Source organism: Drosophila arizonae, chromosome 5 (genome assembly GCF_054131065.1).
Source record: "Drosophila arizonae isolate 15081-1271.41 chromosome 5, UAZ_ARI_1.0, whole genome shotgun sequence".
In the NCBI taxonomy this organism is placed as follows: Eukaryota; Metazoa; Arthropoda; class Insecta; order Diptera; family Drosophilidae; genus Drosophila; species Drosophila arizonae.
The window spans coordinates 6,823,021-6,844,126 of record NC_142925.1 but is presented as its reverse complement, the minus strand read 5'-3'; the positions used below and the strand labels follow the sequence as shown (position 1 = coordinate 6,844,126).

Below are 21,106 nucleotides of genomic sequence, written 5' to 3'. Positions count from 1 at the left end.
TTGAACGCTGCTTTTATCGCGCTTTATACACTTTCCATGCAACTCGGGAGGGAAACTTGTTCATTAGGCAACGCCAAACTTCATATGCAGCAAGTGAGTTAATGTTCTCCAGTTAGAATTTTGAGCTCTAAAGTGGGTTTAATACAACTGACAGAGCTTATTTATTGGGGCACTAGAAGTTGGGAAATATGTATGTGATGGGGAAATTTTAGACTGTTTAGGTTGAAGGTGCGAGAGTTGTTGGCATAGCTAATATTGTCTTGAATATATAGAATCATGATATATTTAATATAGGAAGAGCTCTGGTCTATTTAAATTATGAAGACAGCTTGCTTTGCATTGTTCAAACTAGAAAGCCAGCAAAGCAATTGACAATTATGACTAAGCTCTGGCTGCTTCATGAGCTCATGGAAATGATTAGCTAGAATGGAAGTATAGAAATATATTAAAATGGGTTTTTTTTAATGAAATAATAAAAAAAAAATAGAAACGTAGGTTAAGCTGGAATTTTTATTTAGTTTGTATATGTAAAACAGATGAATAGAAATTTTATATAAAACAAAATCAAACTGGAATTTCCTATATTTTGAGAAGTGATTGAATTTGAAGAAAATAAAATAAAAACTTTTCTTTGATAGGACGAAAGTAAAGTAAATATTAATAAGAATTCTCTGCATAAAAAAAAATTAAATGAATAAAATTAAAATAAAAATTATCTGGCATTTTTTGACAAGTAATATTTGGACGTACCATAATTTTGGAATTAAATATCAACCATTTTTTATGGCATTTTCTGACAAATTTGCAATTTTAAATAAAAAAAAAAGTTCAAATTAAAATTCTCTGTAAAATTTAATTCAATTTGAATAAAATTAAAAAATTAAATGAAAATGCGCTCTGTCTAAGTTTAAAAAGAGTTTGAACCAACTTAAAATTATAGCTCTATTCATGTTCCCAGCATGCCCAACTCAGCTACATTTAAGAGCATTTAGCATTCGTATGCTCGCAGCACCCCAAAATCCTTGCTTCTTTAAGTTTTTTTCTGTTGCTTTCCGTTTCGTTTTTGCTGTGTACCTGTTGTGTTGTTGTTGTTGTTGTAAGCTCTGTATCTCATTATGCGTCAGGCTTCTTCCACTAGTCGTTGTTGTTGTTGTTGTTCTTGTCTGCGTCTTAGGTTACATATTTCATATTTCATAGTCAGAAAACCGCATGGAAGGGCGCAAGGCGCAATGCGCAAGCAGAGCGGAGAGCGGAGAGTGGCGAGCAGGACTGCCCCTGTTGTCACTTTCAACCCATCTGCGCACTCCAATTGGGAACTGGCTGCAGCGTTTGTTCAAGTGTTTTGCTTGCGGCTTTTGTTTTGCCCTACGGCCAGGAAACAGTCGCAGCACAGCAACAGCAACAACAACAAACAGCAACAGGCAGGCGGTCTGAAGTGGTAGGACTCTACGCCAGCATAGCTCAACGTCATCGTCGTCAAAGGCAACAAACTTGGGGGCCAGCTGCAGAGACTGAGAGTGCGACAGCGACTGCTTGCAAAAGGATTTCATGTTTATTGCAAGTTGTATTTTTCCTTTTGCATGCCTGCTTATTAAAAACAACAACAGCAACAAAAAAAAAAAAAAACTTTAAAATAACTTTTTGTGTGGCTTCTTCGTAAATGCAACGTGTCAGTCGCAAGTTAAATGAGTTTCTCTTCGCTTTTTTTTTTTTTTTGCCTCTGTTGCTTCACAGGAAGTTGTTAAGTGTTGCCCTGGCAGAGGCCGAGGCAGAGCCAGAGACAGCGGCGCATCTGTCTTGGTTGCCCTGAGCCTAAGTCTCTGTGCCAGTTACTTGGCACAGCCTGCACACAATGCTGTGCAGGGGCGCCACTAAATTAATTAAGCCATTCTCAATGAAATCGACTAAAATGCGAGGCGCAACTGAAACTGTGTCATGCCATGCACCAGCACCAGCAACAGCAACGGCAGCAGACTGAAAAATACTGGAAAAAAAAAGATCAGCAAACAGGCGACTTAAACTCCAGACACGTACGCGCCAGGAAACCGAGTCGACTCGAGTCGAGTCGCGTCGCGTCAGTTGGCCAATCCTCAGCACAAACAAACCCTGTTTGAGGCTGTGGCATCAATTTTTGTCCAGTAGCCAGTAGAAAATGTCACGTTTCTTTAGCCACATAAGTTACAGCGAGAGAGAGAAAAAAAAAAACCGTGAGAATTGCGGCTGTTAAGTTTTTCCTGCAAAAACTAAAAAAAAAAAAAAAAAAATTGGTACTTTCCATGGTGGAAATTAATTGCTGGCCGTGTTATCGTCGTCGTCTAAGACACAGTCGAGCAAATTAATTGGAAAGCAGTGCAAAACACACAAACCAAAATACCCAAAAAAAAAAAAAAAATTAAATAAGATATCCAGAAGTAAACTCACAGCCAACAAAAAAATTGAGTCTACAAAATGAGCTACTCTATTAAACTACTCGCAAAAGCTTTTCCAACACTGTCCAATCAATAAAAAAAAAAAAAAGCAAAAAAGAAAACTGGTTAAAATTAATGTAAAAAGTAAAGTTGAAGAAAATGAGCTGAGAACGTAGCAATCACCATTTTCTGCGAGTTTTACAACACTGGAAAGTAGGGGTCAAATTCTAAGAATAGTATTGAGATTATGTTCCTTTTCAACACTGGCACTCCTACTATATAGGACAACTGGTCAAACTGGTCAGATTCTGTTAGTTATTTTAACTATAACTAACTAATAAATAGATACATAATATATGCACAAATTTTCATAGAGCCTTTTCCAACATTGGAACATAAATTTCGAAAATTCAATTACAGCTTGCTTTTATGTACAGCACGAAATGTTTTATAACTTTCAGTTAATGCACTTTATGTTGCTATTGTTGCTGTTGTTGTTGTTGTATTTTACTGTTGTTGTTTCTAGGGAAAATTGCATTTTCAGCTCTTGGCTCGTAAAATTGTTTATGATCCGCGTTTTCCAGCAGCCATTACATAAACTTAAGTCCGGTCAGTCCCTAGAAGTTCGGTCTATGGAAATGCAAGTCCAGCGTATGTCTTAGCACGCCCACATTGACGCCTATCTCAGTTTCTCTCTCTCTCTCTCTCTCTCTCTCTCTCTCTCTCTCTCTCTCTGCGTTTTCTTACTTCTAATTGCCAACTAATTTAGTAAACGTTTTTGGCCAAACACAGCGCTAAGAACTGAACTGCACAGTTCAATGGCAACGTATGCAGCGTGCAGCGTTGCCATCGTCGCATTTATGTGGGCTCATAAATATGCAAATATCCTTTAAGTACTTTTAATGTCTGGTCATTTGTTGGCCAGGCTTACGACGATTCCTACAACAGCGTCTGCCAGCTGCCAACTCCCTCTACCTAATGGCCTTAATGGCACGCGGGGCATTGTCGCCAGCGTCTTGGGGCATATTTACTTGCATCTCCTGGCTGCCTATGCAGCCACAAATGCAATTTCTATTCAGCTTTATAGGCACATAAATAACACCTTTACTCTGAGTCTGTATCTGTGGGGCTTTGTGAGTGTATATGTGGATTGTGCGAAAACTTGACGGATTTTCGGTATATTCCACGAGGGAAGTCTTAAAAGTAATACTAAATTTTAAAAATTCTCCATCCTCGCATATGGATAAGAACTCGGTTAATAACAAATGAAAAAAAAAAAAGAAAAAAAGATAATAATAATAAATAAATAAATAAATATATAAAATAAAATGATTATAAAAAAAAACTGAAAATGTTTTAAGAATACTAAAAATGATTTTAAAATACTAAAAATGATTTAAAAATACTAAAAAATTATTTTAAAAACTGTTCAAAAATCTGAAAAAAATTATGATCTTACCTATAACGTAACCCGTGTAGAAAATTGTGCCAAGCTAAAAAAAAAACATAAATATAAATATATATTAATTAGCAAATTAGAAAGACAGAATAGAGATAAGCAAAAGTAAATATCTGCCTCGCACACATATACAACTATTCAGCCAACCCTCGCAAATAGTTGTGCGCTCTAGCATAAGCTAACTCCAAGACCAACTCCAGTCGTCTTCAATATTTATGAACTTTATGCAGCAAACTCCTCAAACTACTCTCGCTCATAACTTAACTATCTAGGCATATGACACTCTAGTATATGTAGTAACTCACGCAGCTTTAAGTATTTGCTCGACCCTAGGCCATGCCTTGATTAGGGCTAGCCATAAATATGCTCGTAAAAATAATAATAAAACCCTTTTCACTAATTAAAACACAACAAACTTGCAGGACTTGCCAAGAGGAGGAACACTCAGAGCCACAGCAGCGGCAGCAGCAGCACTAGAAGAAGAAGACAGGACGCCAAGACCCAAGTTGAATTCGCACACTGTGGCCAGAACGACGAGGAGCAGCAAACCGAATGCAGTATCTCAACTACGCTCTGCAAACATCCACGCGACTGCTGACCAGCCACAGCCACAGCCAGAGTCAAAGTCAAAGTCAGAAACAGTTTGAGACGAAACTCAATCAGAATCAGCAGCAGCAGCAGCAGCAGCAGCAGCAGCAGGAGCAGCAGAAGCAGAAGCAGCAGCAGAAGCAGCAGCATCATCAGAATCAGCATCAACGTCAGCGACAACGTCAAATAGCAGCAATTGAGGCAGCAGCAGCCGCAGCCACGCCCATTGAAGAGCAAATAGCAAACGCCTGCTGCAGTCGTGGAGCCCAATTGCTGCGGCTGCGTCAACAGGAATTACTAAAGCGACGCGCGCTCGAATTGGAGGATCAGTTGAACGGGAACATTGATAGCTGGGAGAGCGACGCCAATAGCAGCGAGGAGGCCGAAGAGGGAGCGGTGGGTGGACATCAGTCAGAGCAAACAGAGCAGCAGCAGGAGCAGCAGCAGAAGCAACCAGAGCAACTGAAGCAGCAGCAGCAGCAACAACAGCGGCAGCAGCTCGAGCCGCAGCCGGAACGTGAGCCGCAGCCAGTCCAATGAAATTTACTCTCATTTAATGTTCAATTGGCGCGCAGCAAGCTGCTCTCATTCTTTAATCGCGACATGGCCGCCACCGATGGCCAAATCATATTGGCGGCATCCCGTTTCGGTGATGCCACGCCCGTTTATTTGCGCGACTTTTCCAAACAGCCGCTGCCGGCGGTGGCCAAAATACTTAAGGGGCAGCACCAGGCGCTGGGCGTGCCCACCCTTTCGGCGCCCTCGTTGCAGAGCACCGCGCTATTCTTGAGCGCCGGCAAGAAATATCAGATACTGGCGCAGCCCATCAAGATCAAAGAGGGACGCAAGCCCACCAATGTGGGCGCTAAGGTGCTCATACCGGAGACCTATAACGGCTACTTCGAGCTGCTTAGCGAGGATGGCCGTTCGACGCGCTGCATCGACTCGGTGCTGGAGCTGGCGCGACGACGCAACGCTCGGGTCCTGGTGCGTGAGACGTTCCGTTGCCAGCAATTGAATCGCACCATTCACGCCGGCGAACTGCTGACCACCATGAACGACAACGGTAAATTTCTGCAGTGCCGCAACATCAAGGACGAGATCATCAATCTGCCACTCGATACCAAAGCCAAGTTCTCGCCGATAGCGCGCGAGGACAGCATCAGCGGTGTGCATACGGTCAAGAATCTGTTGCTCAAGCGTATGCCAGTGATTGTCAGGTGAGTTGGCCAAGGATGTGGATAAAGCTATATACATACATATATAGAATACTCCTTAAATTTGTGATAGAAGAGCATATTAGATTTTATAACCACAGCTGGTAAATGGAATTATGGAAACGGACTGAAAATGTATAATTCAAATGTATAATTTAAAGCAATCTCAGAAGAGTTTAACGATTTTTAAACTATCTCAAATTATGCTCAAAGAGTATATTGGTTTTCGTTCAATGACCACAGTCGGGCTATCCAATCGTCTGTCTGCATTTCTATATATAGCCTTCTCTTTAGCCTTCTTTCTCTGTAGCCTTCTTCGATACTCATTCAGCTTGCCAAGAGAGGAGTATATTGGCTTCTATTCCTTCGACCTCAGTCAATGCTGTCCATTCGTCCTTCCGTCTATATTTCTGTGATTATATATGACTTATTGAACCTAGATACTTGAGATTTAGAATGATGGTTTCTCTTCAATACTCGTTGACATTTTTGAAAGGGAGTATATTAAATATTGCCAGCTGAACATACACTTTTAAGTATCCCAAGACTTTTTCTTATGCGTCTATAAGAAGGATAGACTTTCCTATTAGGTATATAAAGCTCAAATATATATTGAAAAATAAAAAGAATATTATATACATAAACCTCTAGACCACCGTCCCAGAAATATATCAAATATCTCAAGAAATATATCATATATCTACAAGTATGATATACCATCCTACCAGAGTCGAGGGAAATCGTAAGACTACAAGATCTTCCATAGGAACTCCAGCTAGGAACTCGTATAAAGCAGTCGCTAATGCTCGACTGCAGCGCCTTTACCTCTTCAAGCCACTCCTCTAAAATTCTCTACTCTCTCTTCTCTCTCCAATTCAATCTCTCGGCAGACTCGTTCACGGCAGCGCGCCAAAGGGTCTGAAGCAGCCGTTTGTGCCGGAGCTGCGTCTGCTGGGCTGCGTGGAGATCGATCGGATCTTTGCGCTGCCCCTGCAAAAGGATACGGATTTGGTGCCGGTGCCGTTGAATGCGAAGATCAAGCTGCAGCGTGCCAAGAACATGGAGCAGCTGGAGCACTTCATTGAGTATACGCGCTTTCTGGACAAGGCGCAACGTTTGCTGGCCGATGCGCGCGATCGTCTGCAAGTTGTTGATCTCAAGCTGAGCGAGAAGGAGAAGAAGGACTCCAAGTTCAGCAGCCGCAATGGCAGCGGCAATCGGCTGCCCATTGTTATGCTGCCATCGGCCGCTGGCCTGGCCAGCGGCTGGATGGAGAGCGGCTATGTGTTGCGTAAGAGCGCCAGCTGTGATTCGTGGTCCAAGCAGCATCAGCTGCAGCATCAACAGCAGCAGCAGCAGCAACAGCAGGCGCTCAATAGCAACGACATTGCCGAGGAGTACAACGAGATTGATCACATCTATGATTATGTGCGTGGCCTGACACCGCTCTCGAAGGGTTTGGCACGATTCGAACCGATTTGCGAATCGCCTACGCTCAAATCGCATCATACGGACAGCAGTGGCAATGGCAACTATTGCAGCCTGATACGCGCACCGATTGCTGCAACAGCAGCAGCACCTCCAGCACAGCAGCAGCAGCAGCAGTCGAACAGCAACAACAACAACAACTACAGCAGTCTGGAGTCGAATAAGCACAGCAGCAGCAATGGCGGCAACACACATCATCATCAATATGCAACACAACAGCAGCAGCATCAGCAGCAGCAACAGCAACAGCAGCATTTGCTGGTCAATCACTATCATCATAGCCATAGGCAGGAGGATATTAAGCCCGTGCCGCCGCCCATCGAGACGATTCCGGGCAAGAAGCCAGCCGAGAAGCGACAGCGTCCCACACTACCAAAGCTTTACATCAAGAATGCGAATGCGCATAGCGCCGGCAGCAGCAGCAATGGCAACTCCACTGGCGGCACCAGTCACAGTCACAGCCATAGTCACAGTCACAGTCACAGTCACAGTCAGCAACATTTGCCGCCAACGCCCAATAACAACAGTAACAACAACATCAACAACAACAACAACAACAATACAGCTGCCATTGTGGCTGCTGCAGCGATCAATGCACATCATGCTCACTCGCATGGGCATCCACACACACACACGCACGCACACCCCCATCCACTGCCACATCCACACCCACACCACGGCAAGGTGCTGACGCCCAACAATCATTTGCCTGTTAAGGAATCGCTGGAGCCGCAGTCGCCGCTGTTTCATATCAGGTAAGTGAGAAATAGGGAGAGAAAGGGGAGGATATATATAATTAGATCTTGTTAGCAGTTTGCGCAAGAGATTTTTAGAAATTCTGAAATACCCATTAATTATGATTAACTGACAGTAAAAAACCTAAGAAGGGCTTAGCTTACTTCTAGAAATTCCCGATGATGGCATTACAGGGTATATTTTTTGTATGTAACGAACAGTCAAGAACATAAAAAACATATATATTCTTGAAGATCTAATTGGACATTGTTAGGTTATTTAAAAAAAAAAAAAATACAGTAACAATATATTAAAAAAAAAAAGTTAAAATAAAAAAATATCTTATTAGATCTTGTTGAGCAAATTTTTAAAATTGCATTAGTGGGTTAATGTAAAAAAAAAAAAAAAAAAAAAAAAAAAAAACGTGAAGATCTTAAAAAATAAATAAACAGACAAAATAAAATAAAAATTAAAAATAATATAAACAGACCGAATAAAATAAAGTAAAATCAATATAAACAGACAACATAAAATAATAAATAAAAAATAACAAAATTAAAAAATAAATAATTAAAAACAAATATAAATAAAAATAAATAAATATACAAATCAATTGAGATCCCCATTGCAGTTTATATTATTATAGGGTATATTAATATAGCAACAACAAACGTAAATGTCCTAACATCACACTCCCATTTCCCCTCTATTTTCGGGTCCACCCAGATACAAGAGCCTGAGCAGCCTGCAGTTGACGCCCGATAGCAATACAGCGGCCATGACGCCGCCGATCTCAGCCAAGGCAGCGGCAGGAGGAACAGTTGACGCCTGCTCACAGACGCCGCCCGATGTGGTGCTCAAGTGCAGCAGCATACTGAATACCCATGGCTACCTACACAGTCACAGTCAGAGTCACAGTCACAGTCACAGCCGCAGCTCGAGCAGCAACAATCATCATAATCCGCGCGAGGGCACACTCGACTCATCGCGCAGCGGGGGACGAACGTCGGGCGATTCACAGAAGCAGCTGCCGGAGAAGAAGACGCGACGCTTGTCACGGCCGCGCAGCCTCTCCAATTTGGTGTGGGATCTGCGGCCGAGCAAGGAGAAGTCCAAGAAGAAGCTCTATGTGCATCATTTCGATCAGCGTCAACAGGCGACGCTCTATCTATAGGAAGTTATGATGAGGGAGAAGCAAACTGAAGTAAAGTGAAGTGAAGTGAAGTTGGAAGAAGATTCGTTGCCAAATCGTTTCGCTGCCATCAACGACAAACCCACAGACAACAAACAACAACAACAACAAAACAAACAACAACAAGCAACATTTAGAGCGCTGTGTGTGTTCCCGCAGGTGAGCAAGCCTCTAGTCGCTAGCGGGTTTTGGGTGGGAGGGGAGGCGTGGCAATGCAAATCGTGCCGGCCCTCTGATTGTTTTGCTTATTAAATTCGTGCAGTTTAAAAACTTAAACTAATTTCCGCTCGCTCCTTGCTATATCTCTCTCTCTCTTTCTCTCTTGCAGCTTTCACCTAGATTGTTTTCAATTTTTTGTTTAGAGCTTGCAGCAGCAATTTTTAATTAATATTGAATTGTGCCTTTCCCTGCGCCCAGAACTATGCTTTAAACAACAACAAAGACAACCAAATTCCATTCAAATATTTTTCAAGAATATTTTGCCTGGATGCACGAACGACAACTGAGAGCGAGACAGAGAGAGAGAGAGAGAGAGCGAGAGAGTGGGAGAGCGAGAGAGATGAGAGCGAGCGGAAATTACTAAAGCAGTTGAACCAAACAACAATATAATCACATGAAGCGCTAACACACACCTACACACACACACACTACACCTACACACACACACACACATCAAGTCTATAAAATTGTGATTTTAATTTTATGTTTAATTTAATATTATGCGACACATTTAGTTAATATTTTTTAAACGATGCGGCGATGAGCGATGGAAAAACAAAAAAACAAAACGAAGCAAAATAATAAAAATCATAAAAAATATACTAAAAAATAATAATATAAATATATATAAACAAAAGCCATTTATCAATTTGCTGTCGCTTTTAGTTTCGAGTCCAAATGGCAAAAAAATACAAAATTAATTCAAAGAGAGTTAGCTGGAGAAAGAAAAAGATAGAGCAAGAGAGGGAGATAGAGCGAAAAGCAGCAATATCAAAATACACACAAACACACACACACATTTATAAACAAAGACACACACACACATAAGTATATTATATAGTTAAGCAATATATATATATAAATAAATATCGCGTACATTATTTAACTAGATGAAGTTATGCAACAACAGCAGCAGCTGGAACAAGCAACAAGATTTATGCAATTTTCAAATCGTTAAACAATGAATTTAATTAATTTCTCCTCATAATTGTTTACAATTAATGCAATTTAATTACAGTTACAATTATAATTACAATTAAACTATAATCTTGTTAGTCTCTCTTTTCTTTTAGTTGGAGCTCAAGAGATAGAGACAGAGAGAGCGATGGGGGGAGAGAGAGGGAGAACCATCACTCTCTCCATCTCTTTTGCTTGCATTGTCTTAGTCGTTTAGCGTGTACATTTTTTTAGTTATTACAAATGATATCGCTTATACAACTAGCATATTATGTGAGCATATAGAGTATACTATATTATACTATAAATACAAACTACATTCTATTTGTGTCTAATAAATGTCTCAGAAATATATATATATATATAAATATGTATATCAATTGTATATGCAAAAGCAACGTGTTATTCATTTGGGCGGTGTGTGGGCGTCGGGTAGCGTTGCGTCGCGTCGCAGCGAACGAAAGCAATTGAGTCGTTTATAGAAACGGGAATAGTTTCGATTGCAGGTGCAACAGGTAATTAAGCTGCTTTTACAAAACTGGCTCGAGCCATAAATGGAACAAACAATGGAAAGTGCGCAGTATTCATTGATTCAGGTAATTGTATTAAAATGCTGTTTTTTATATATGTATATATTTATTTAGAATTTTTTTTGGTATAATGTTGAGGCAAATAATACTCTTCTCAAATATAAAATTGTATATTAGTTAACACAAACTTTAAATTATAAAACTCTCAATTATTAATGAAAAAATCGTTGAAGAAATCGTTGATTTTAGAAGGCCATCATTTTTTATTAACAATCGATGCTATGTTATTCGTCTGGAACTAAAGGATCCTGAATTCTTAGACGACCTCGTAGGCTTTAAAAGGGGATAAATTATTTGGCTGTCAAAATGCAAGAGCATCAAGATATTGTTCCTGCGCAAAAATATGGCTAAAATAGAAGTACGCGTATGCATCTTATGCCCAAAGCAAAGTTTGCCTGCAATATTTCTCCTTTTGGGTATGCAACGAAATTTTTGCAGCAAGTTTGAATGGTATTTTTCCGAAATATTGTAAAATTTGATGGCTCTTAAGGTCAGCTCTGACGGGTAAGCAACAAAATTGTTTCTTAGATTTTTGGATACTGTCAGGACTATCCTGTTTGCCTGATATTTTAGCTTATATTTGGAGTAAAAAGTCAATTTTCCCTTTATGTGTTTTGCTTAATAAATATTAACAAATGTTTTTACGAATATACAAAATATACATATTAATAAAGTTTTCCTAAAAATACAGAAAGACAACTGTTTTTTTAATTTATTAATTTTATGTTGCAGCCTGATGTCTAAGAGTCTACGAATACAGGTGGGTAGATGCTTCGCCTGATTTCCCAAGCGCTGTATGTAGTGGCAAATATAGAAACGTTGTTAGTGTGATATGATCTAACTTAATAATTATCCAAGTTTCAATATACCCCCTGACTTGCTTATATCCTCAATATATGCATATTGGCAACGCATTAAAGTATCATTTATAGCCTAAGCTCTTTTATAGACCTCATACGTGACCCGCTCCTTATAAATCAACATTGCTACACAGTGAGGTTCAACAAAACACAATAACAACACGAGCAATTCAGTTAAATACACACAGCACACAATACTTAACTGGCTTTAGCCAAAACGGGATCATGCGCCAGGTGAAAACTGCGCAATTGCCAGCGTTTGCTTTTGCCTAAGCGTTTGTTTTCGCTTTTGTTTTTTTCTCTCCTCGCTTCTTTCAGCAAACGCACCAAGCGCAAAAAAAAAAAAAACAATTTGAATAGAGCAACACTTAATAATTTATGGATACACGCCAAATGCTTCCTGCTAAGCGTCGAGCGAGACAATGAGGCGAAACACACCTGCCAAAGCATCAACACCTGGCCAAAAACATGAATTGCGCCCATTTGGGCAAAGAATTAAATACCAATTGCATTACACACACAAACACACACACACACATAGCAACAACTATATTGGAGCATATGCGGAACAGACTGAGAGAGTAGAAAGAAAAAATGTTTATAGATAGTTAGAGGAGGCTCAATTGCGTTAATGTTCGTAATTAGTTGGCAATATCGAAAGATTTAATTTGCCCGCACAACAGCTACAACAACACCAAAAACGTAGCCAAGCCGATCAAGTTTGTTGCCTAAGTCTTTTGTTATTGCAGCGATTGAAGCAAATTGTGCTATGCAAATAGTTGAGAGCGGGAGAGAAAGAGATAGAGAGAGAGAGAGAGAGAAACGTATCTCGCCAGCTTGAGCTGGCGGCAACGAATTGAATAACATGAAAAATGCGCTTACATTGCGATATCATCACGTTTATGACGCTGGCGCAATTAATCAGCCGACATGCAAGCGCTAAAAGGCAGAGCTCCAAACTGCAAACTCCCAACTCCAAGTCAGAATTGGAGTTGCAAGTTGCAAGTTGGAAGTCGCAGATACTGCAGCAAACGCACAGCTGGCTCTGGTCTTGCCTGCCTTCTGCTGCGACTAAGAACGAACCATAAACGTTTCTCTGCTCATCAAATGTGCAATTTATAACATTTTCCAAGGCGGCTGCCGGGACGACCAAAGCTCCAGCTTCAGACGCCTACGCAAAAGAACTAGAATCAACAACAACAAAAGGAAATGTTCGACTAGATGATACTTTGCAAATAGTTTGCACTAAAATTTGTTTAAATATAGGCTTAAACGAAAACTAGGATATAAACCAGGATTACGACTCCTTCCTCAGTTAATAAATATAAATAAATAAAATAAATACTTTAATTGAGCTTAGCTCCGTTTGGGCAGTTGCAAAATGAAGACCCCAAGCTAGTGTTCTAAAAAAGGATTCTGCGCCAAATAAATAAATGAAAATATTGTAAAAATATAAAAGTAAATAAATGAATAAAAAACGATATACAAATTAAACAAAAAAATCAAAATTAAAAAAATATAAATAATTAGAAAAATTAAAAATTTTAATAAAAAATTTTAATTAAGAAAATTTCAAAAATAAAAATAAAATTCAATTTAAAATAATAATATAAAAAATAATAATAATAAAACAAAAATTAATAATAAATAAAACTAAAATATTTAGAAATTAACAAAGATCACATAAGCCATTTCCAATGATACCACAACAAATTCTATATTCATATTTAATTAAAAATATATATTTAATATACAATTCGGCTTTCATCTGACACCCCGAAGATGCAAGCCTGTCTCAATAAGGCTGACTCGATGATTCCCGTCAATATCATACAACATGCTCTAACTTCTACTGCATCAGCTGCACATGCCATACATCATTATACCCCATTTTCTGTAATCATATTGATTTGCCCAGCTTACAGGGTATAACGAATATATATTCTCAGATCTCAGGCGCAAAGCTCTCGTTCTCTGGCTGCATGTTGCCTGGCCATTTGCTACAGTTATGGCACACAGGAAGACACTGAAACGTACTGGCTCGTCGAACAGCTGCCACGGCACACAGGCGAGAGAGCGAGAGAGGGAGAGCCTCGATCCATCCGCCATCCGCCTTGGCATTGCCTTGGCTGTGGCTCATGTGCCGGCGATTTGTATCGCCGTCTGTTTAAACTGTGTAAATCGCCCTAAACTACGCATCAGTTTCGGTTTCAATCTTAAAAACCCGCTTTGCTTTGCTTTGCAGCCAAACAGCATCAGCATCTCTTGTCTCTACCGTAAGACCGTTGCCTGTTGCTTCAATATGTTTATTTAAACGCTGCTGTTGCTGAGCGTTGAGGAAGTGCTTTTATTTGCCACGGCTAGCAACTTGATCGCGATATATTCACGCGATATGCGATGTAGCGGTAACAAATTGGCCCAGCCATTGGCTTCCTATCAGCTCTCCCTCTCTCACTATTCGCTGTGTAAATCCTGGCCCAGTTCTAAGTCGCTTCCGCGTCACCTGAGCACAATTAAAAGTGCGCACAGTTCAATTACCCACAGCCCACAGACTGAGACAACTGAGTCAACTTCCCCCTATTGAACGTTGGCCCAGGCGGAGAGTCTAGCTCTTCAGCTCTGATCTGGCTCTTCTTTGTCTACACACAGACAGTCATAGTCAAAGTCAAAGTCAGAGTCACAGTCAGCGTCGGAGAGTTGTGCAATTACGCGGGTCGTCGACATTTGTTGGCTGTTTGTTATTGTTATTGTTATTGTTGCCTGTGTTTGCCAATTGCGCAACTGTTGCTAGTTCCAACTGCCTCGATAATCATTCAAATTTACAAGAAAACAATCAAAAACAAATTCCTAGAACACAAATCGACGAAACTCATTTCATTTCAATTAAAATTGCACGCCGATGGTGAGCAGAGGATCGCAGTGCTTAGCGAGTGATTATAGCAGGGCGACGATTGTATACTCTATAAGGTAGTCAAGATGTGAGAAATGAGAATCGCATAGAACAGGGAGCAAGCGATGTAAAATAGAAACTGTGTGAAGTTTGTATGCTCTACAGGAAAATCTAGCCTATGATCTAGCTAACTATGTATATTTATGAGAATTGCATAGAGAGGCGAAAAAACAGTTTAGCTTAAATTGGAGAGTGAAGATCTGGATTTCAGGAATTATTAGTCAGATAAAAGTCAAATAGCAATGCCAGCACTTGAGCTTCTCTGAGAATCGCATAGAAAGGTGCCCCCTATGTATACCCTAACGGACAAGAAATTCACATGCACTGCTTCAATTTATATGAGAATTAAATAAGAAGCCAATCAACTCTTGAGCAAACAAAGTTTCTCTACTCCTACAATGAATCACGTCAAGTTCTATGCACAGAGACAGAAACAGAAACTGAAGCAGACCCTTGCATACTCTATAGGGTTCCCTACGCATGCGCCGATTGTCATTAGCAACTGATTTCTTAGCTTTGGCATCAAACTCTATAGGAAACTCTCAGCGTTCAGCAGTCGCTTGGCTCAGCTAGCGAGCGGGCGAGCGGGCGAGCGGGCGAACGGGTGGGCGGGTGATCGCAGGGGGCGTGGAGGGAGCTGCTTGTAAGCCAAGAAAAATGGCAAAAAGAAAAACAAATTTAAATAAGACAAACGTCAACCAATTACCGTCAATCGCATTTTTCCGCAAACGTCGACGCGACGCGACGCGACGCGAGGACGGACGGACGACGCGTCGTTGCTCAAGCAACCTTTTTGCCCAGCACAATTGGCAACTGCGGCGAGTGCATGAAGATGCGATTTCAGTTGCTGCAACTGTGGCACGACCGACAGCAGAGGGGGCACGCGGCATGCGCGGGCGGGCATTGGGCGCGCATGTGCAGTTACGACTGCGTCACACGCGGCGGGTTCAACAAACTGTGCGGCGGCATTTGAATAAGTTTAAGTTGCAGTTGTTGTTGTTGTTGTTGTTGTTGTTGCTGCTGCTGCTGCTGCTGCTGCTGCTGGAAATCAAATCAAATCCAAATCAAACAAAACAAACTGCTAGCAAAAGCGACACAGCAAAGAGCAGCAGAGTTGCAACAACAACAACAACAACGCAGCTACAAGGCATCGAACAAATTTCCATGCTGCTGTGAAATTCCGCGTTGCAAAGTCGACGACGACGGCGACGACGACGAACCAAGTTGTTAGTTGTTGCTATTGCTGTTTGTTGCCAAGGCTTGTTCTATGCCTTTTTATACTTGTTTAAAGAATTGTACAATGTGAGTATATAGGTTTTGTGTTATGTTAGGCCTAGCTGTGCTTCGGCATGTTTGCATAAGTTTCTTGTATTACCCTGTGATTCAAGCAACTTTCGTATGCGTGTAGATCAAACGAAAATAGAAATAGTAGTAGAATTCATTAAAATGGTATTAGTAGCATACAAAAGAGAAGTCTACTAGTAGTAGTAGAGCTAGTATCATTCAAGAATTAGAAATAGTTGCATTCAAGTAGCAGTAGGTCCAACAATAATGAAAATCGTAGCATAATTCATGAAAATAGTAGTAGTAGCATACATGAAAATAGTCTAAAATAGTCTAAAACGCAGAAATAGTAGCGTCCTGGAAATTAGTAGTAAAAGTATTGATGAAAATAGTAGTACATGAAAATAGTCTACTGCTAGTAGCATTCAAAACATAGAAGTAGTAGCATCTTTGAAAATAGTAGTAGAAGCATTTATTTAAAATGTAGTAGTAGTAGTAGTAGCAGTAGTAGTAGTAGTAGTATGCATGAAAATAGTAGCAGTAGAACTTTTTGTAAATAGTATTAGTAGTAACATCATGAAAATAATAGTACCAGCATTCATAAAAAAATAGTAGTAGCAAAATAAATTGAAATAGTAGCATGCATGAAAATAGTAGTAGTAGCATTCATGTAAATCGTAATAGTAGCAACATCATGAAAATAGTAGTGCATTCATAAAAAAATAGTAGTAGCAAAATAAATTGAAATAGTAGCATCCATGAAAATAGTAGTGGTATTATTCACAAAAAGAGTAGTAGCAGCATTCATGAGAACTGCAGCATATTCTACTCCTATTTTGATGAACTCTGCTTCATAGTATATTTAAATAGGTGCAATGTGCAAATATTTATATTCTCAGTATTATTATTCTTAATTACAACCGGTCAAGTTGATTGCCATTGATTTATCTTATAAGCACTCTCCTAGAGGCGTGGCATATTAGCTATAAACTATAAATCCCATAGAGCTGAGATCATCAAGTTGCAATTGGCTTAGGGTAGACCTCTAGGGCTCCTTATAGCCGGGTAACTTGGGAAAGCTCAACTTTAGCATAGATTCGAGGTTTTCTAATTCGTGAACGTGCATTAAGCAGTCGCTTATGCCCCACTGCATTATTCTTACTAGCTTTTTTTTTTTTTTGGCTCTGCGCGCAATTATCCGTCGCGTATTTGCTTTGGCTTTGACTTTGGCATTCTGCCATCGATGTACATGTCGAATGTGCTTGTGTGTGTGTTGTTGTTGTTGTTGTTGCATTTGTTGTTGTTGCTGGCAACCTTTCTTCCACTTCCACTTAAATTGCCCATGACGAGCTGCGCACACTGACAGCTGTGTGGCAGCAGTTGAGCAAATGTCTAGCTGACAGTGCGCCCAACTCTATATACAGATTCAGTTCAGTCAGCAGCAGCAGCAACAACAACAGCAGGCAATAGGCAATAGACAGTGTATCCATCATCAGCATGCGATTCTCATGCGAAAAGGTCAACAGCAACGAGTTGCAAAGTTAGAATTTCAATCATTGACTTTGGCCAAAGTGAAATGCGCCGATGATTCGCCAGCAGTTGCAGCCAGCTGCAACAGTTGCTGCTGCTGCTGCTGTTGCTGCTACTGCTGCTGCTGCTTCTGTGCGTCGTCGGCAACATTGTCGCTGCGCGTTGGCCACTTTGTTCTGGAGCGATATCTAGCAGCTAAAAATTGCTGTTAGGCAACAGATCACGTTCGCCGCATGCATACAAAACAGCAGTTGCAGTTGCAATCGTTGCTGGCTGCTGTTGTTGTTGCTGTTGCTGCTGCTGCTGCTGCTGCTACGGCTGCTGCTGCAATTGGCTTGGCCATTTTCAACGCCAGTTGATTTTTCATTCGATCCATTTGAAATTGTTTGATGCCTGTTTGATATGGCCATAAGATAGATGCCAGCTCGTTACGACTCTGGCCAAGAAGTACTTCAATCATATTCAACAACCAGCGACACATCCATGGGCCCTGACAATGACTGCGATTTGGGACGCTGACAATGGCCATTAAAGATCGATGGCTATTCGAGGAGGCAAAGGCTTTATTATGCTTTTTATTCTGCCTCTTCTTCTTCTTCTCCTACTTCTACTTCTACTTCTGCTGCTGCTGCTGCTGCTGCTCTGTATATAATCTCATTTCAGGCTTTGCTTAATTGTTAACTTAGTTCAGCCCCATGGCTAAATGGGAACCGTAAATGCCTTGACTGCAGCTCACATTTCTTCAGCTCTGCTTAAAGGGCATAGCTATAGTCTCCACTTGCTAGCCATAAAAGTGGAAACCAAGGCATAAATAAAGTGCGGCAAGAAAATCACTAAAGCAATGGGTATAATAAAACAAAGTGGAAATGGTAGGTGATATGATGAATCATATATAGATATGTGAGACTATATTCAAGATATAAGATATAGAGTATTGAGGCAGTAAGAAAATATGTGAAGCACTTTCTATCACGCTTATTCGCATTAATCCTTTACATCTTATATCTCGAGCATATATCTTAATTATCCTTTTTTAATCAATCCATCAGGCTCTTTTATTCTATCTTGAGGTCCCCCTTGAAGTTCTTTGTCAGTCTCTAGGTCTGAGCCGCTAAATTCTCTCTCAGTCTCCAGCTCTTTCATTATCCTCTCTTTCCATGATTCTATTTTCTCTTTCACACTTATTTCTCCTTCTGTATTTCTATCTTCCTGTTCTGTTTTCTTCTTCTTCTTCTTCTCTATCTTTCCTTTGTTTGTACTCTTTCATTCTCTATTTCGTTTCCTCTCTTACACTTCCTTTATCAATTAAACACTCGCCCTCTTGAACTTTCGTTAACTTCTCTCCCTTTCTATGCGATTCTCACATTCATTAGAGACTGTGGAAAATATGAAAATATCGAATCTATATAAACTTAAACTTACTTATACATATACACAGGATGTTTCCTAGTCACTTTGCTTTTATTTTATATCCACCTCTTCACATTAAGTAAATCCCATTTACAGGGCATCTCCTGATCGATCACACATTGCACCATTGAGTGAGCCGGTACTCAATTGTTAATTAACAATGCTGTTTGCATTGGCAATAGCCTTGCCAATTATCGATGCAGGACATGCTCATTACAATAATACCAGTTATTCCATAATTAAACCTTCGGCTGCAGCAAGCATAAGTGCAGGGAAATATGATATGCAGTTGCAGTGCCTTAATGGATTTCTCGCTTTAAAAAACGGCGAGCAGCATGAATCAGCGTTTTATTATTATATATACACACATATGTATATATATTTATGTTTATGGAGTGTTTCTTCGAATGATTTAACTGTTGAAAATTCATTTGGTGCATGTGCAAAATGAGTTAAAAGCAGCTGCGCTGACGTCGACGTCGACGGCGACGACAACTGCAGGGCAGTGCGCATAAAATCAATAGCCCAGCACAAACACAAACAAACACGCACACACACACACACACACACACATGCACTTGGCGTGTTGCACTGTCAACAGTCAAGTGGCAGTGCATTAAAATTGTAAACTTGAACAACAAACAAAAGCCACAAACAGAGGCTCGCACGCCTCGCTGCTCGGGCCAGACGGTCCTGAGCCCAGGGTTCGATGCGTTTGGTTTTGGCTGGCTCTGCTCGATTGGCCAGCATATTGCCGCTGGCAAAGTTGTGGGCGACAGCGGGGGGAAGGAGATGCAACGACAACAACAACAAGAACGACAACAACAACGACGATGTTGCCAATTGTGCACATTGGTCGCCTGGTATCCGGCTTATAAGCTGCCAATTTCAAATTGTGCGTCACGTACACGCATAATGGTCAAAAGTAATGAAAACATATGAACAGACACGCAGCACAGAGACGAGAGAGAGAGAGAGGGAAAGGGAGAGGGAGAGAGAGAGAAGCAGGAGGCGGCTGATCGGTGTGGCCCTGCACGCAGCACTTGGGGGCAAGCCTTGCACATTTCCAGTAGGCAGCCCAGGCAATGCGATTGCAAATGCACAAAATAATAATTTGCAATACGCGCAGTTCAATTACAGCAACAACAACAGCAACAGCAACAACTGCAATTGCAACTCCTTGGGAATTCAACTTGCTGATACTTGCGTATCATTTGGCCATGTTGGCTCATTTATTTTACAGTCGCTGCAGTCATATAATTGATATGCTCTAAGTAATTGGCGCTGACCACGCGAGCAACATCTATGATGCTGCTGCTGCTCCTACTGTTGCTGCTGCTGCTCCTGCTGCTGCTGTTGCTGTTGCTGCTGCAAGTGAGAGATCAAGTAAATGATTTGAATATCAAGCGATCGATCGATTATATGTCGGACATGCTGGCGACACACAGGACCACCTCGCTGCCTCTACCTGCCAGACATACATCTCGCGCCTAATTGCATAGCCAACAGCAACAGCAACAGCAGCAACAGCAGCAGGAGGAGTGGCAGCAGGAGCGGCAGCAGCAGCAGGAGCAACTATAATGCATTGTTGCTAAATTTTGTTTATAAATCAAAAGGCTTAACGCTTGGCAACTTGTTATTGCTGTTGTTGTTGTTGTTGTTGCTGCTGCTGCTGTCGCCAGCATGTTGCTAGCTGTTGCTGCTGCTGCTGTTGCCATTACTCTAGTTGATGTTGGCGCTACGCTGAAAGCTTTACGTTTGATGTCGCCACATTTTGTGCAGTTTGTTGTTGTCCTTGTTGTTGCTGCTGCAAAGCTGCCATTTATAGGCAATTAGGCTTTGATTTTAGTTGCTGTTTGAATGGTTGCTGCTGTCGCTGTTGCTGCTGCTGCTGGCGCTGTCCTGCGAACGCCATTAATGCAGTGTGTAACAAATCATGGCTGCAATTAGTGCGTGTTTATGACTGCCTGCCAGCAGCCGGCCATGTATAGAGCGAGCGGACCCAAAGAGCGCTCAAACAGGCGCCCTGTCATGCCAAATAGCTGGCACTATTTCAGCGCTCAATATTTTTGTACTTTTAGCTGTCGGTTAGGCATCAATAATTTTTTATTTTTGTAATTTGCATGCAAGCATCGAGCCACAATGGCCACTGATGATAGCAACTAGGAGACGAGCGTGAGCCGTGTCCCAGCATCCTGACCCATCCCAGCCCAGTGTCC

General features: G+C 41.0%; 1 protein-coding gene and 1 long non-coding RNA gene across 8 annotated transcripts in view; one reads left to right on the top strand and one right to left on the bottom strand.

Moving 5' to 3' along the window:
• The window catches only part of sano (CABIT domain-containing protein serrano), a 144,661-nt gene extending 134,786 nt beyond the window's left edge, over positions 1 to 9,875 (top strand). For 6 of the 7 annotated variants that reach the window (XM_089471070.1, XM_089471067.1, XM_089471069.1 and 3 more), the window contains 3 exons: positions 4,290 to 5,675; positions 6,563 to 7,915; positions 8,622 to 9,875. In XM_089471070.1, coding sequence (XP_089327196.1) covers positions 5,059 to 5,675; positions 6,563 to 7,915; positions 8,622 to 9,069 — 2,418 coding nt within the window. In that variant the 5' untranslated portion in view covers positions 4,290 to 5,058 and the 3' untranslated portion in view covers positions 9,070 to 9,875. The remainder of the gene's footprint in view (positions 1 to 4,289; positions 5,676 to 6,562; positions 7,916 to 8,621) is intronic. The other variant, XR_016270454.1, reaches the window with a different exon arrangement.
• Positions 1 to 21,106, bottom strand: part of LOC149268421 (uncharacterized) — a 54,139-nt gene that overhangs the window by 32,574 nt on the left and 459 nt on the right. The window contains exon 2 of the long non-coding RNA XR_016270257.1: positions 3,868 to 3,901. This is a non-coding gene — a long non-coding RNA (uncharacterized LOC149268421). The remainder of the gene's footprint in view (positions 1 to 3,867; positions 3,902 to 21,106) is intronic.